Source organism: Centruroides sculpturatus, unplaced genomic scaffold, assembly GCF_000671375.1.
Source record: "Centruroides sculpturatus isolate CEXI.00-Female unplaced genomic scaffold, Cexi_2.0 scaffold572, whole genome shotgun sequence".
In the NCBI taxonomy this organism is placed as follows: domain Eukaryota; kingdom Metazoa; phylum Arthropoda; class Arachnida; order Scorpiones; family Buthidae; genus Centruroides; species Centruroides sculpturatus.
In genome coordinates, this window is record NW_019386150.1 from 469,110 (window position 1) to 484,141 (window position 15,032).

At 34.0% G+C, this 15,032-nt stretch overlaps 1 protein-coding gene across 1 annotated transcript in view; it reads right to left on the reverse strand.

Annotated features, from left to right (window-relative positions):
• The window catches only part of LOC111613818 (transcription factor 4-like), a 254,159-nt gene that overhangs the window by 216,840 nt on the left and 22,287 nt on the right, over positions 1 to 15,032 (reverse strand). Inside the window, exon 3 of the mRNA XM_023355168.1 lies at positions 4,532 to 4,646. Within this exon, the coding sequence (XP_023210936.1) occupies positions 4,532 to 4,646 (115 nt within the window). The remainder of the gene's footprint in view (positions 1 to 4,531; positions 4,647 to 15,032) is intronic.

Below are 15,032 nucleotides of genomic sequence, written 5' to 3' on the forward strand. Positions count from 1 at the left end.
TGCAATACAAAACAAAAGGCGGGGCTTACTGAGCAAGGGTGTCGTTTTGCTCCACGATAATGCTCGTCCACATACGGCAAATCAAACTCAAGACCTAATCACATCATTTGGCTGGGAACAATTAGACCACCCTCCATACAGTCCCGACCTAGCGCCGAGTGACTATCATTTGTTTCTGCATTTGAAGAAGCATCTGGCAGGGCAGTACCATAACAATCACGACGAAGTCAAAACGACCGTTCTGCAGTGGTTGTGTCATCAGGCGGCAACATTCTTTGAGGACGGAATACAAAAGCTGGTCCCACAATACAATAAGTGTTTCAATATTAATGGGAATTATGTAAAAAAGTAGTGTAAAATATGGGCTTTCACATAAATAAAAATTTTGTTAAAAATGTTTGCTTGTTTTTTTTATATTTCAAAACGGTACTTACTTTAAAAACACGCCTCGTACAATGATTGATTTTAGGAATAGTTTATATAGTATCATAATTGATATCAATGAGTTTGTAAATTGTTTCAAAAAAAAAGAGCCTAATGATGCACCAACACATGAATAACTGATATGATCACTGAGAGCCTAATATTGAACAATAAAGTGAAATATGTTAAAAACAGGTAATTCTTAATAAGTAATCTCAAATAGTTACAATAAATCTTAGAACAATTTTGACTTAAATATCTTTCAGTTCCTAAATGCATCGGCTAAAAGTATGAGTTATCAAAATCTCATAACTAAAATAATCATTTTGAGACTTTCTATTGGCTTAATTTCAACAAAAAGTTTTCAGCATGTAAAAAAAACTTGCTCTACTCAATTGTGTGCTCATTTCCAGCAGAAAATTCAAAAAATATTGCTATATTTTCTGTTTTCATCCACATTTATGCTGTATTTTATGTATTTGTGTTCTTGGCCTAAGTCCACTTTGGTTTTAAAACAACAAGAAGATTGCTACATTTTCCTGAAGCATTGACAAATTTTAAAAAGGTCATATTACAGAAAGCAGTAATTAAATGCTTCAGCTTTAATTACTGCTAAGATATATGCAGATCTCAAAAGTATCAAATTTCAGTAAATCCAAGATGTCTATATTTTCAGCAAGACAACACAAAGAAGTTTCATGTAGAGTACCTGTACTTTCATTTCTTCATTTGAAAGACACTGTTCTGCTTAGAGATATAAAGAAATGAACAGTTAAAACATACAAATCATGAGTTTGAATGACTAAAGGTTGATGCCATTTGAAAGAGCAAACTGTAAAAGTTTTATGCCAGATGTCACATCAAATAAATTATGGCACACATTGCAGATAAAGTTTTTGTGTCAATTACTATGTAAAGTCCACAGCCAAAATTATTTTGTGTGTATCTCTTGAAGAATTGAAGTCCATGATGCTTGTAGAATCATTTTAATCATGAAGACAACTTTGAAACAAAAAACCACCTAAGCGAGAAAGTTAACAGTGTCCATGCAATTCTGGCTTTGACACATATTACTGTGTTATCATTATCCAAACCAATATTGTTTGTATTATGGAAGTTGAAAATATAAACTTTAGAAAAATAGTTTTATATCATTTTGAAAAGATCTAGAACTTAAAAAAATTTCCAATTTTAATAATTTTTCAGATAAACTATATCACATATTAAATTATTTAATTAATTTACAGAAGTTTGTTAATCTGGTACAAATTCCCTTTAATTTGCAAGACAGCATATATGCTTAATTCAAGTATCTAGTAGTTTAGTTCATAATGCTGTAAAAACATGAAATACATAACTGGTAGTCCAGGTAATACCATTGAATATTATGTGACCTTGAATGATCTGACAGAATTATTAATCTAATACGGTTTTGAAATTTAAGTAGCCAAAAAATCAGCAGTCAACCTGTAGATATCTTTTATCGATAATAATATAAAATTATTGATACATTCAAATTATTTATTCATCTGACAGTACAGGACCAGTAGTGCTAAATTATCAAAAATACTGAATTACCATAAAATTTTTGTATTTTCACAAAATTTGATAAGTTATCTGTGATATTTTGTACCAGCACATGATACTGTATGTTTCCAACTTTTTTACAATTTTTCTTGATCAGAATATGCATGCTGCATAAATGCTGGCATAACCATTGAATGGAAGCAGATGGTTGACTTTGCCTATAGCCATCAAAAGCTAGTAGTACCAAAAGTCTGATTTAGAGAAAAGGAGTGATGCCTATACAGTGAACAAAATAAGTATTTGCACATCTCTACTTTTTGATGGTTGGTTGATTGGATTTGGTGTTTAGTGGCACAAGGGCCTAAGTAGGCCCTACTTTTTGACTAAATTAGTATAAAAAGGAGGAGTGTCAAAACAAATTAATTACACAATAGCATTTTGTAATGAAAAAACACATTTGCACAATTTCAATAAAAGTGATAAAAATAAATCTATTAAAAGCTTAATTTTCTCAGTGAAACAAAGTATTTACACACCTAAAAATATTTATTTTAATGCAGAAATATATTACCTTATGCAAATTTGCAAAAGGTGAAACTTTTGCACATAAGTTGTAGAAGAACCTGTACCAAGTATCATCTTTCAAACATTATGGAATTAACTCTTGGAGAGGAAATGTTGTTATGGGGTTAGTAGGAATATCCTTGAGCAGTTTTACTGACCTCTGTGGTTTCAAAAAGTTCAATAATGACTTGCAGGTACAAGAAAAATCCTCAGCCCCACTGTTAGATCATATGCCTATGCAGTAGATAAAAGTTTCACACAGAACAATAACACTCAATCTCATAGTGTCAGACTACAGACTAATTGCCCAGTACCCAGAAGAGAATGCAATCACCCATATGAAGTGGGGCCCAATAGAGCTTACGTAAAATGTCCTAGATCATCATATTTCACTTTTTCCTTTCCCTTCCATCACTCCTTGCATCATCAAAAAACTGCACATTACTCATATGAATGGCCACAAATATCAACTACTCTCTTCTGGACAGCCTGACCTGTAGCAGTGCCTCATGCTGTGAGGTTTGCATTTCAGTCATTGGGAACCATCTACATTATTAGTCTTGATAACATTTAAAGTTTCTGCAGAAAAGGGACTTTGCTTTTCAACTTGTAAAACCTGAATATTTATTAAGTTAATTTTTTGAACTATTTGAGCCAATAAGTCTTTGTTTTTAATTATGTCTTTTATGTTTCTGTATTATTTCTGTGTCAAACAAGCCATTTATGTCAAAATAAGACACATTTGTTACATTTATACATACATACACACACAAACACATTTGTTACAAGGTACACTTATTTACAAATTCCCTTTAAATTACAAGGCAGCATATACAGTCGACCCCCCTATAACACAGTAGATACATTCCGTTCTTTATGAAATTGATATTCTACGAGTCCTTAAATACATGAGCCAATCACAGCCTGGCACGTATGCAGTTTACGGACTATGGCCGTTTGAAAGGTTTTCTTCCATAAAATTAATTGATTCAAGACTAATTCGACTCAGCATTTCCAAAATACGTATATTTTTTGGAAATAATCCATATAAACTGTGCTATAAACAAAAAATTGCAGGATTACTTACCAAGTGTGCACCGTTCGACGATGCCATTGCTTAAGCTTATTTTCGTCGTGGAGCGGTGCATCGAATGGCGCTCGCGTGCTTCTTGATAAATTATTTTTCTGCGAAAACTTTGCTGAACTTTGGAGACATCATTAATATAAATATAATTTTTATGGACCATTACTAAAAACCATTTAAATAATAAATGGTTTTTAGTAGGTCCGCTGCTCGTTTAAACTCAACGATTTGTGCAATATCCACTATTGGTCTAGATTTGACCAATCCTGTCACGACACAAGTCGACGATGACATTTAACTGAATTATACTCTTTTAGCATGCTTATACGAATATGGTCGCAATTTTTTTGCCATTATATAGGAATCCGAACTATATGAACCCATTTTATAAGGAGGTCTAACTGTATACTTAATTAAAGTATCTAGTAGTTCATAATGCTGTAAAAACATGAAATACATAACTAGTAGTCCAGGCAATACCATTGAATATTATGTGACCTTGAATGATCTGACTGACTTATTAGTCTAATACAATTTTGAAACTTAAGTAGACAAAAAATCAGCAGTCAACCTGTAGATATTTTTCATCAGTGATAATATATAATTATTGATACATCCAAATTATTTATTCATCTGACAGCTAACAAATTTATTTTGTTCCCAAAAGTTAAACTTGAAAAAAATTAAAACTTCAAAGTAATAATGAATTATTTATTAAGATCCTCTGAAGAATTTACAGAAGGATGACTGACTTGCACATTATAAGCATTGTTTTATTAAAATAAAAAGTGTAAAAATAGAACAATAGTAAATAATTATATCTACTTTGAAAAATGCAACAATAAAGAATGTTACATCTTTTAAGGGTTATATCTAAAATCTTTTAGAACACATCTCATAAAAATTATTTCTTGAAAAGATATTAAGTATTACCTCTATTTGCATCTGCTGGTAAAAGCCTTTGTTGAGAGGCTCCACCATATTGAAAATAGGAAGGTTCACCCATGGACAATACATCGACTGCAGCAGGGTAATTAGTCAAACAATCCTTAATAAAAATTATAATTTCAATTAGAATTATAAATTTAATCATAAAGTATTATATATGTATAAATAATTCAATGGTAAAATGTATAAAATAAATAATATTTAATCATGTTATTTGTATCTGACAAAGTTCTTAAAATGTTATCAGAAAAATTTTTTAATGATAAATTTTCATTGGTAGTGCAGTATACAGGGTGTATCAGAATGACATTTTAAAAATTTGGAGGATTGTAGAGAATGAAATTTTGAGCGTTTTGATATAAGGCACCTATAGCCGGAAATTTGAACTAAAGTGTCTACAGCAGTAGGAAGTGCTTGACGCCCTTCACTTTGGTAGCTACCCTTCTGTCCATTGACATCATATTATTGCTGCAGATGGAAGACTGTAAAAACACAACTACAGTGGTCTAACTGAGCCTGTGTACAGGACATTGTGTACTTAGTGCTTGCTGTCCTTCAGGTCACCCCTTGCATCCACTGGCACTGTGCTGTAAACACACAATTAGTCAACATGAGTCCCTTGTGTATGCAACACCTGTAGGAACAGTTCATGAGCTTATGGAGCACATCTTTACAGCATTTAATACCATCAGAGGGGAGCGTGGCATCTTACAGAGGGTCGGACAAAATATGGTTTGTCATTGCTCATTACGTAATGAAGTTGGTGATCGTCACATTGAACATTTACTCTAAAGTAGTGCAGCCACTGATTCAATGTAGTTTGATTGTACTCTACTGTTTTGTCAATAAAACTTGTCATAAATACTGTATTCTGTTGTTTCATTCAGCATACCAACTGCATAGAACATGCAAAGTGCTATAGAAACTTTATATCACATTTCTAGCTATAGATTCCTTATATCAAAACGTTCAAAATTTCATCCTCTACAATCCCCCAAATTTTTAAAACGTCATTCTGATACAGCATGTATACAGTGAACTCATAATAGTATGAACTAATTATTGTACAGTTATTTGGATTAGCAGTCATATATAAAGAAAATCAAGAGAAAAAGAATTACAGACAAATTTAATTTAACATTTAATCCATCGTTAAAAATTGTGTTAAACATTCATGTGTTAAAAATTAATCCATGATTTCTTTTTGCTTTTGGATGAAACATTTAATAGAAAAAGAAAATAAGTTTAAGTTAACAAGTATATGCTACATTTATTTGTTACAAGGTACACTTATTTACAAATTCCCTTTAATTTGCAAGACAGCATATATGCTTAATTCAAGTATCTAGTAGTTCATAATGCTGTAAAAACATGAAATACATAACTAGTAGTCCAGGCAATACCATTGAATATTATGTGACCTTGAATGATCTGACTGACTTATTAGTCTAATACAATTTTGAAACTTAAGTAGACAAAAAATCAGCAGTCAACCTGTAGATATTTTTCATCAGTGATAATATATAATTATTGATACATCCAAATTATTTATTCATCTGACAGCTAACAAATTTATTTTGTTCCCAAAAGTTAAACTTGAAAAAAATTAAAACTTCAAAGTAATAATGAATTATTTATTAAGATCCTCTGAAGAATTTACAGAAGGATGACTNTTAGCACAGTTATTATTTTTTTGTAATTTTAATTTACATTCTATTTCTTTAATGTTCTTTTTACTTTATTATTTAACTGATGAAGGTTGTTAAAGACGATCGAAAACATTTTTACGATATTAAATTATTTGCTGGAATATTTAAAAAGGTGATAATTTTGATTGATTATATCAATGTTTCTTAATCTAAATTATGCTTTTGATTAATAAAATTATGGCTTTTTCACAGTGTATTGCTTATTATGTTGGTCGAAATAGATCATGACTAGATAGTGTTAGCTTCCCAATTGAATACAGTAGAATTCTAATTAACTGAGATCCATTTAACAAATGTTCTGCATTATCTAAGATACAAGAGTATTTTGTCAACAAAGACAAAAAAGACATAGTACAACACAGTTCATTTCATGAATTTTGTTAGGTTATACATAGTACACAAAAGAGAAGTGTAAAAGTTTTAAAAAAGAATTAACTTCTCATAATAATACAAATTTTTACAGTTTTTAATGTAATCAAAAGGTCTATATTTGCTTAAATACAGTTGTAAATAAAATTAAAAATACTTTTTGTATGATTTAAGAGTCATTATGTTAAATAAATGAGTCTAATCCAGAGATGGAAACTGAATTTAGGGAAAAAATAATTGAATTTATGACTCAAAGTACAGACTATTTACTAACTTATAATATATGAAGAAGTGCTACATAATAAACCAAAACCTAGTCTTATGGCAGGAAACAAAAAAATTTTTTCTGACTCTCCATTCCCATAGCCAGCCATCTCTTACCTTGTATAATGCTAATGACATAATAGTGAGGTTGCAGCCGAAGTTTTCATCTCTAAAACGTAAACGTCAAACATCAAGCGTCACTTACAAGACAGCAGCGCTCAAGGTTCACGTTTTAGAAATGAAAACTTCAGCCGCAACGTCACTAGTAACAATGTATTAAGGAAGTACAGCAAACTTTCTAATTAATGAATTTCAGAAAATCAAATTTTTCTGTTTTAGTGTTTAAGTATGGTAAGTGTAAAAAAAGATAATAGAGTATATAGCAACAACTGAATATATAGCAACAACGTTTAGTAACAAAATTTTTGATTTACAATGTTTTTATTCATTCTTGTAATTACACATTCTCCTGCTGTGTAAAATGTTAGTCCTACATGTTTATTCTTTTAGCAAAATAATCTTTAATTGTTGACTTCTCATAATTTTTGGTAGATCTTTAATAATGGCAAATTTAAGTTGTTAAAAGTCTCATATCATGTTGACATTTTCTGAAGTTAGAATGAATGCTTACAGAGTGTTCAATTCTGCCCATGACTTTGCTAATTTTAGAGAACTTAGATGGTGGGGTCTCAATCTTCAAAGTCATCTTCATCAGGAACTGACTCCTGATGACCGATCACTTCACTATCCCATCATCTGCCACTTCAACACTGCCATCTATAACCACAAAATCTTGAACTGTTAATCCTTCTAGATTAAAACCCAGCTGTGCCAGATCATTTCACTCCTACCATCTGCACAGTCCATGACAATGCCCTGATCAGTAACTTCAACATTGTCATCAAGAAAACCAGCTTTCACAAAGCAATTCTTAATTGTAGCAAAATTAACTCCTTCATATTAGATAGATCAATAACTATAAGTACGCCAATCAAAATCTTGATAATCCCAGTAAATAATTTAATGTAAATTCAATAAACATAAATAAAATTCAATAAGCAAGATCTTACACAAGATCTGCTTCAGGTCAACAGTCTGTACGTTTCTATATTCAATGGTTGACTCAACAGTGAATTTTCCGTTGAGTCTCTCCATTGAACAATCTGACGTCATTATTTGCAGAAAAAAGAAACGCTTTCGTTGAGAGGTCACTTTTCAAGATGGCTGACTTAAGTAACGAGAAGGTGGCAATTGTGTCTGTTTTGCTAAATAATTAAAGCAACTCGCTTAACCTTTATTCAAATAAATCCTTTTATTCAAATGAATCCATATCTGTATCATTTTCTTGTATACTGTGTCTTTCTTTAATAATTTTAATTAATTTCTTGAATATTTATATCATTAGGAAGACTTAGAGGGTCAATATAGATCATAATCAATTTTGGACAAATGAAAAAAATCTTCATATTTCAATATTGACCAAATTATCCAACATAATCGTGCAATCACATGTTTTATCATATACAGATCGTTCATTAATCTGTCTGATATTACAGCATCCACAGCAGCGAATGGATAGTTTCTATAAGCAAAATTTACTTTTTCATGGAAGTCGTCATGTTAGTTTGTTAAATACTCAATGGTCTTTCAGGTCATTGAGACCGTTGAGCTCAATGGTAAAACAGCACTGACGTCCCTAGTCTCAATGGAGAACTCAACGGTCCATTTAGAAACGTTCTCTCACCATTGAGTCAACCATTGAATATAGAAATGTACGGAGTATTCTAAATTGGAATGTACAGAACAAATTTCAATTGCAGTTCCATCAATAAACCTGTCTCACACTAAGCACAGTCTATGCATCACCTCCAATACATTCCATTTTAAGGAAGAAAACACATTTCCATTTTGATCCATTTGATGAAGCATATACTAGATTAGTGATTTCCTATAATGCCATTTCACCAATAATGCATTAGTCCATTGGTTGCAACTTATTTGTGCAGTTGGATGGGAAGAAAATCATGTTGATGTTCCTTAGTTTTACACCATCTACCTTATGGACTTTGCAACAGTCAATGAACACTAATATCTTTCTATTTTATGCACCCATTCTTGCATCAATAGACAACAAATAATGAAGATGTTATCTATGGCTTTGCATTATTCTTATATGGGCAGGACAATTACTGTTTTAAAAAAATCAGATATTGTCAAATTTCCCAATAACTAGGGGCTGTAACTTCTCAGTTCAATCGCTGTTAGACTAGAGAAGCATTGTAAAGCATTCTTTACTTCATTCATTCCTCCATGGCATTTCTCTACTTTGAGGGCAAAATTTGATCAAATTGAAAAAAAGGCCAGTTTCATTAGCATTGAAGATATCTTTGGGATCATAACCAGCAGTTAAAGTGTTCAATTTTAAATACCACTCTTCTTCACTTCAGGATCAACACCATCCTCGTCTCCAGCTGCTTTCAGGGAAACAATCCCCATCTTGCTTTGAATTTTTCTAGCTATCCATCTTCTGATACCTTAAAGTCATTCATCCAAACTTAACTGCTTCCTGTCTTGCTTTTTCTTGCAGAATTGGGCCAGTCAAAAGAAGAGAGTTTGCATGTGCATTCATTAACCAAACAAAACTTTTCTGTCAAATTCCTCATTCTTATATCTCCAGCTACAAAAGCAGCTGGTACTCACATTTTCTAAATCTGGTCATTGTGATAAAATGATGGAGAACATCAACTTTGATATACAGGTAACCCCTGTATAACACGGTAGTTACGTTCCAAAAAATTGCCGTGTTATGCGAATCCGTGTTATACGAAACAAAGAACTAATACGAAAAGGAGGGTTAAGTTCCAAAAATTAAAAAACATGCTAGTATATTTTCATAATTAAGAATACATATTAATATAAATTAAACAATGTTTCTTTTTTTGTCATCACTGAAAGTACTATTAACCGAGAGCATTTTCTTTTTAGCAAGTTATCCTTATCCTCTGAGCATTTTTCTGCATTATCTTCAGATCCATGCTTTACCTTTTGCAAAATGTATGTAATTTTAGATTGCTTGCTTCTAGTTAAAAGATCTTTATAAATTTCCTTATATGGTGCTAAGCACTTATGAAGAATAAAGCAAGTATGGAATAAGGGAAAACATTCGGCAACATCAGAAGCAGAAGCGTCGCAATCTGGCAACATTGAAACAAGTTTCGAGAAGGACCACGTGTATCGACAGAAGGCGAAAAGAGAAAATTTACATACTTAAGTACTAATTAAGTACTAATAAATTTTTACATACTTAAGTAATAATAGTTCACGAAAATAATGAACTATTATTACTTAAGTATGTAAAAATTTATTACATTTCCTGTTGTACGAGGTTTTACCCAATTCTCGAACCGTGTCAAAGTAAATCCGTGCTATAAAAGTACCGTGTTATACAGGGGATGGTATCAATTCTCGAACCGTGTTAGAGTGAATCCGTGCTATAGAAGTGCCGTGTTATACGGGGGATGGTACCAATTCTCGAACCGTGTTAGAGTGAATCCGTGCTATAGAAGTGCCGTGTTATACGGGGGTTACCTGTACTGTATCTTCTTGCAATTTCAGTTTTAGATTCCTTCTTCTCATATACAACTTTCAAATTTCAAGTTTTTCTGACAAAATTGTTTCTGCATCTTCTTGTTTCCCTTGATCACTATGATGTAAAGTATGGCAGTAAACTACTATGTTGAGAGCATTAATAAAACTGCAAATTAATGTAATAAAGACTAGTCAGACCAACTTTGCAATCAACATACTGTGCATACATGCAATGACAAATATGAAAATTCCACTAGTTATACAGTATGTGAAAGAAGACTAGGCATGAATGTAGATCATGAGGTGAGGGACTAATCAGGCAATAGGTGAGAGAAGTTCCATGCAATGCTACTAAGGGGTTTTTATCTGAGACTAGAAGCCTCATGTTGGAAGTCTTACAGAATGGTCACAGGGATTTTGTTTAGCCCAAGCAGAAGTTTGTCTTACTGAGGCAAGCGTGAAGATGATTGAGAGCTCCATTTGCAGAAATCTGGTCGCCGCTTGACAAGACTTGAGCGCTGCAAGAGTCGCCAGAACCACTTCAGCCGCACTCATACCTTGTGGCAAAGGGATATACCTGGGCCCCGTTGTAGTATCTTCACAATTCGAGATGGAACAATCTCCTCTGTATGGTTGTGAAATTGGATTGGCTGCACTGGATTTTGTTGCTTACGTGCTCAACAATGAGCCACCTGAATATCTTGTTTAGTTTAGCTCTTTCATCTCGGGCAAATCTTGGTGCTATGCTGTGCAGCTTTCCAAGTTGGTCGTAGAGTGAAGTTGGGTCACAGGATTTGGCAAATTGCAGATGGACAGCATATAATTTAAGCTCAGCTTTGGTCAAAGACTTGCATTTCACTTTAATTAATTTCAAGAGGAGAGATTTTTCCATTCGTTTCAGAGCACATTGTAGACACCAAGGAAAAGCCTTGTAGTTGATGGTGATGCACTTTGGAATTATATTATGTGCTCTACACTCAAGCAGAAAGACTAGTTGGGCATGTAGTTTATGCTATAGTTTTTGCAGATTTAACATATATATATAATATACAGTAGAGCGTCGATTTTCCGAAAGTCAATCATCCGAAAGAATTCCAGTCGGCAAATTTAAATTTTCGCCAGTGCTGTGGCGCTTCAATCTTTGGCTATGTCTTGGGCTACTCAAATATTTTACGTTTTTGATTCTAAATTAACATCCGAAGTATAATTTTTTATTGTTTTTATATTTTTCAATATATTTATTTTGTTTGTACAAAATAAAAAAATAATTTTTAACGATACAATAGTCTTTGTTAGGCTTAACATCGATGAAAATTCAACGTGAAGCGACACGCAACGGAGAAAAATTTAAACATCGGATACGTTAAACTATTTTTTCATACATAAATCGGTTATCCGAAATATCAGTTATATGAACAACCCCAGTCCCCAATTGATTCGGAAAATCGACACTCTACTGTAGTTCCAAAGTGCATCACCAGCAATGCATACATGCCAGGCTGTGATTGGCTCATGTATTTAAGGATTCCTACAACGTGAAATTATTATTAAGTGGAACGTATCTACCGCGTTATAGGGGGTTGATTGTATATACTCACACATATATCCATTATATTGAGGTTTCAGTGTATATAAATTGAATTTGGATTAAAACTGTATTGAGCAAGAGAAGAACAAATTATCACACCAGGTGTTAATTACATATAAATACTGCTATATTTGCAAGTGCTTTCAACATGTTATAAGACATCGTCCTCAGGCAGACATAATCTCAAATAAAATTTTCAAACAAAAATTTCAAATTAAAACTAATGGCATTAGTCCTTTAGAACAAAACTAAACTTAGAACAAATAAAAGTAAAGAATTTAAATTGGCACACACGTGGTGACAATGTGCATGCACCATAATGTGTTGAATAGGCTCCGAGAACAGAACTAAAGACAATGTTTTAATCTTTTATACAAGCTGACCCAAATAGCAGGCAACTCAGGTGTGGGGGAATTGCACGGATTTAGTAATATGATAAGCAGGGCCTCTCAAACATACACCAGGCTCTTCTGATTGCACTACCTGAGCATCGCCACATGGTCCCACAACGGGGTGTGTTGGTGTTGTAACACCATCACTCAGATGTCTGAACAATTAAAATCAGACTGAGTTAAATGCTCAGGATCTGGCAGTACAAGCCAATGGGGACTAGCCTTCTTCGCTCTCAAGTCCAATCCTCTTACTTTACATATAGTTTTGGTGCAGCCTGTTCTGCACTTTGAGTCTTCTACCAAACAGAGTACAACTCATATATGATCAGCGGGGCCCTCTTTTCTAGAAAGAGGGCCTTGCCCAGTGCATCCACTGAGCAAGAGTCAAAGAGACCTATTACAATTCCCATCAATTCCTTTAGTTTCCAATAAGAATGAAGACGAAATCTGCCCAAAAGGGATCACCATTTTATGTTCCAAGACATTACACTTTCAATTGTATATTCCTTTAGTTTCAGTAAGTTTCCTTTACTTGTTGCTAACATTCAAAATACTTGTTCAGGAGGCTGAACAAGTATTTTGAACAGTTGACATGGTCAGCCTTCTGGCAGAAGCCCTCAGTGAGAGGGCAGTCAAGTACATAGTGCCTCAAGGGCACCTACAGGAACAGCAACCATCTCCTTGTCCTAACTTGGACTTGAAGTGCGGAAACCACCAGTGTCCAATAAGTATTTGGGTCACTAACCAATCACAACTTACAGGAGTTTGAACCAACTTCAGACACAAAGGCACAGGTTGATCTACCTACTGTATTTTGAGTCCAGGTCTCTTGCCAGTGTGTCAGATTATTGCAGTAGAGTACCTTTTATGTAAGAGGCTAAAGGTTCGACCATCTTCATTACAAATGGGCTCTTGGCAGCCTCCTTAGCCAGGTTATTGGCATACTCGTTGTCTGGGATCCCATTGTGGTCTTAGACCCACTTCAGGTCAACACATCATACATGCAGGTAACACAAGCATACAGAACTGTATCTATGGAGATGGTCCACATTCTGGCTGAGCTACTTCCATTTCCTCTCGTTGTCAGCCAGGAGGCAGCTTTCTACAGGACAACAGTGGAAGGCTTAGAGGCAATCAGATGTACCCAGTCATCAAACTTGGATGTCAGTCAGACATACTGGGGGGGTCCATCCTGCCTATAGGATAGGACTGGATTCGGATGTCGGTGAACTGATGAACAGTGGTGTTGAAATATACACTGATGGCTCTAGGCAGCAGGTTTTTGAATGGCAAGCAGTGTCCTGCTCTATTTGATGTTGGCATAGCAAATCATGTGCTCCAAACCCATCTCATAGATGGTCCTGATTGCCTCTCCATTAAGGCCGTAGTCCTGTCTAGCCAGTTTGAGCCACGGGGTTTGCTCTGGCTTGAACATACCTCAGATGGGAATCCAGCATAGAGTCTGGTCAATGACAACACTGATGTTAAGTGGTTAATGGGACTCCTATTACTGGTTTCTGTGCGTGCGGTCCAACTGTCACAAATGATTTGAGTGGACACAAGGGCTGTGAAGTTGGTAAAAAAACATTCAACTCCAACTCCTGATAATTTTAGTAGGCCAACTCCAGCAAAATTAAATACCAAGTCAATTTATGGGAGCAGAGGTGCTCATAGGAGGTATCCTACTCTGAAAGGAGCCTGGGGCATTTACCCAAATAGTTAGTATTTTTAATATTTAACTTACATTAATATTTATTTGTATAAAAATTTAATTTTTAACAAATATTTAATAAAAAAAGAAAGGGGGTGATAAAATTCTACATCTACATATATTCGACAGCATTTGCACTTCAATTTCACCCTTTCAGAAGAGTTAGTCCAACTAAAAAGTATATAAAAACCAGAAAATAAACTGGAACAATATATATCTTACCGCTAAAGCTCGAAAGTCGTTAATGTGTACATTGCCTAGCTAATCTGCAGATTAACTAGGGTGATCCGTTAAAGTTGTGAAAATTGTTCCATTTCTCAAATTATCTAGATAATGTGCAGAGTATCTAGGTAATCCGCACATTACCTACTAGGCACTCGGTAAAGTGAAAATAAGATCTTTGCTACAAATAAATGTATCACAAATAGGTGTGCTTGTCGCAAAAACCAATTGCTATGAAATTCAAAGTGTCACCAATCTTTAGACTGCACTAATAAGTAAGCACAATTGGATAATGTTACCTATGGTGAGTAAAATGGCGGCTCGTCTCTGATTCCAGCAAAGAGAAGAAAGGAAACAGTGGGGACGCACGTTCAAACCTAACCTAACCTATTCTAATAATTTGGTTGGTAATAATTATGGTAATTTATTAGAATAGGTTAGGTTAGGTTAGAACGTGCGTCCCCACTGTTTCCTTTCTTCTGTTTGCTGGAATCAGAGACGAGCCGCCATTTTACTCACCATAGGTAACATTAACTGCACAATTATATCATGCGATCACCAGAAAAAGTATGATAACTTTATTATTTTTCGTCTCCGGTCCAAAAGTAGGGTATCGTTGAAGTCGTCTCGGTCCCCTCAGTTC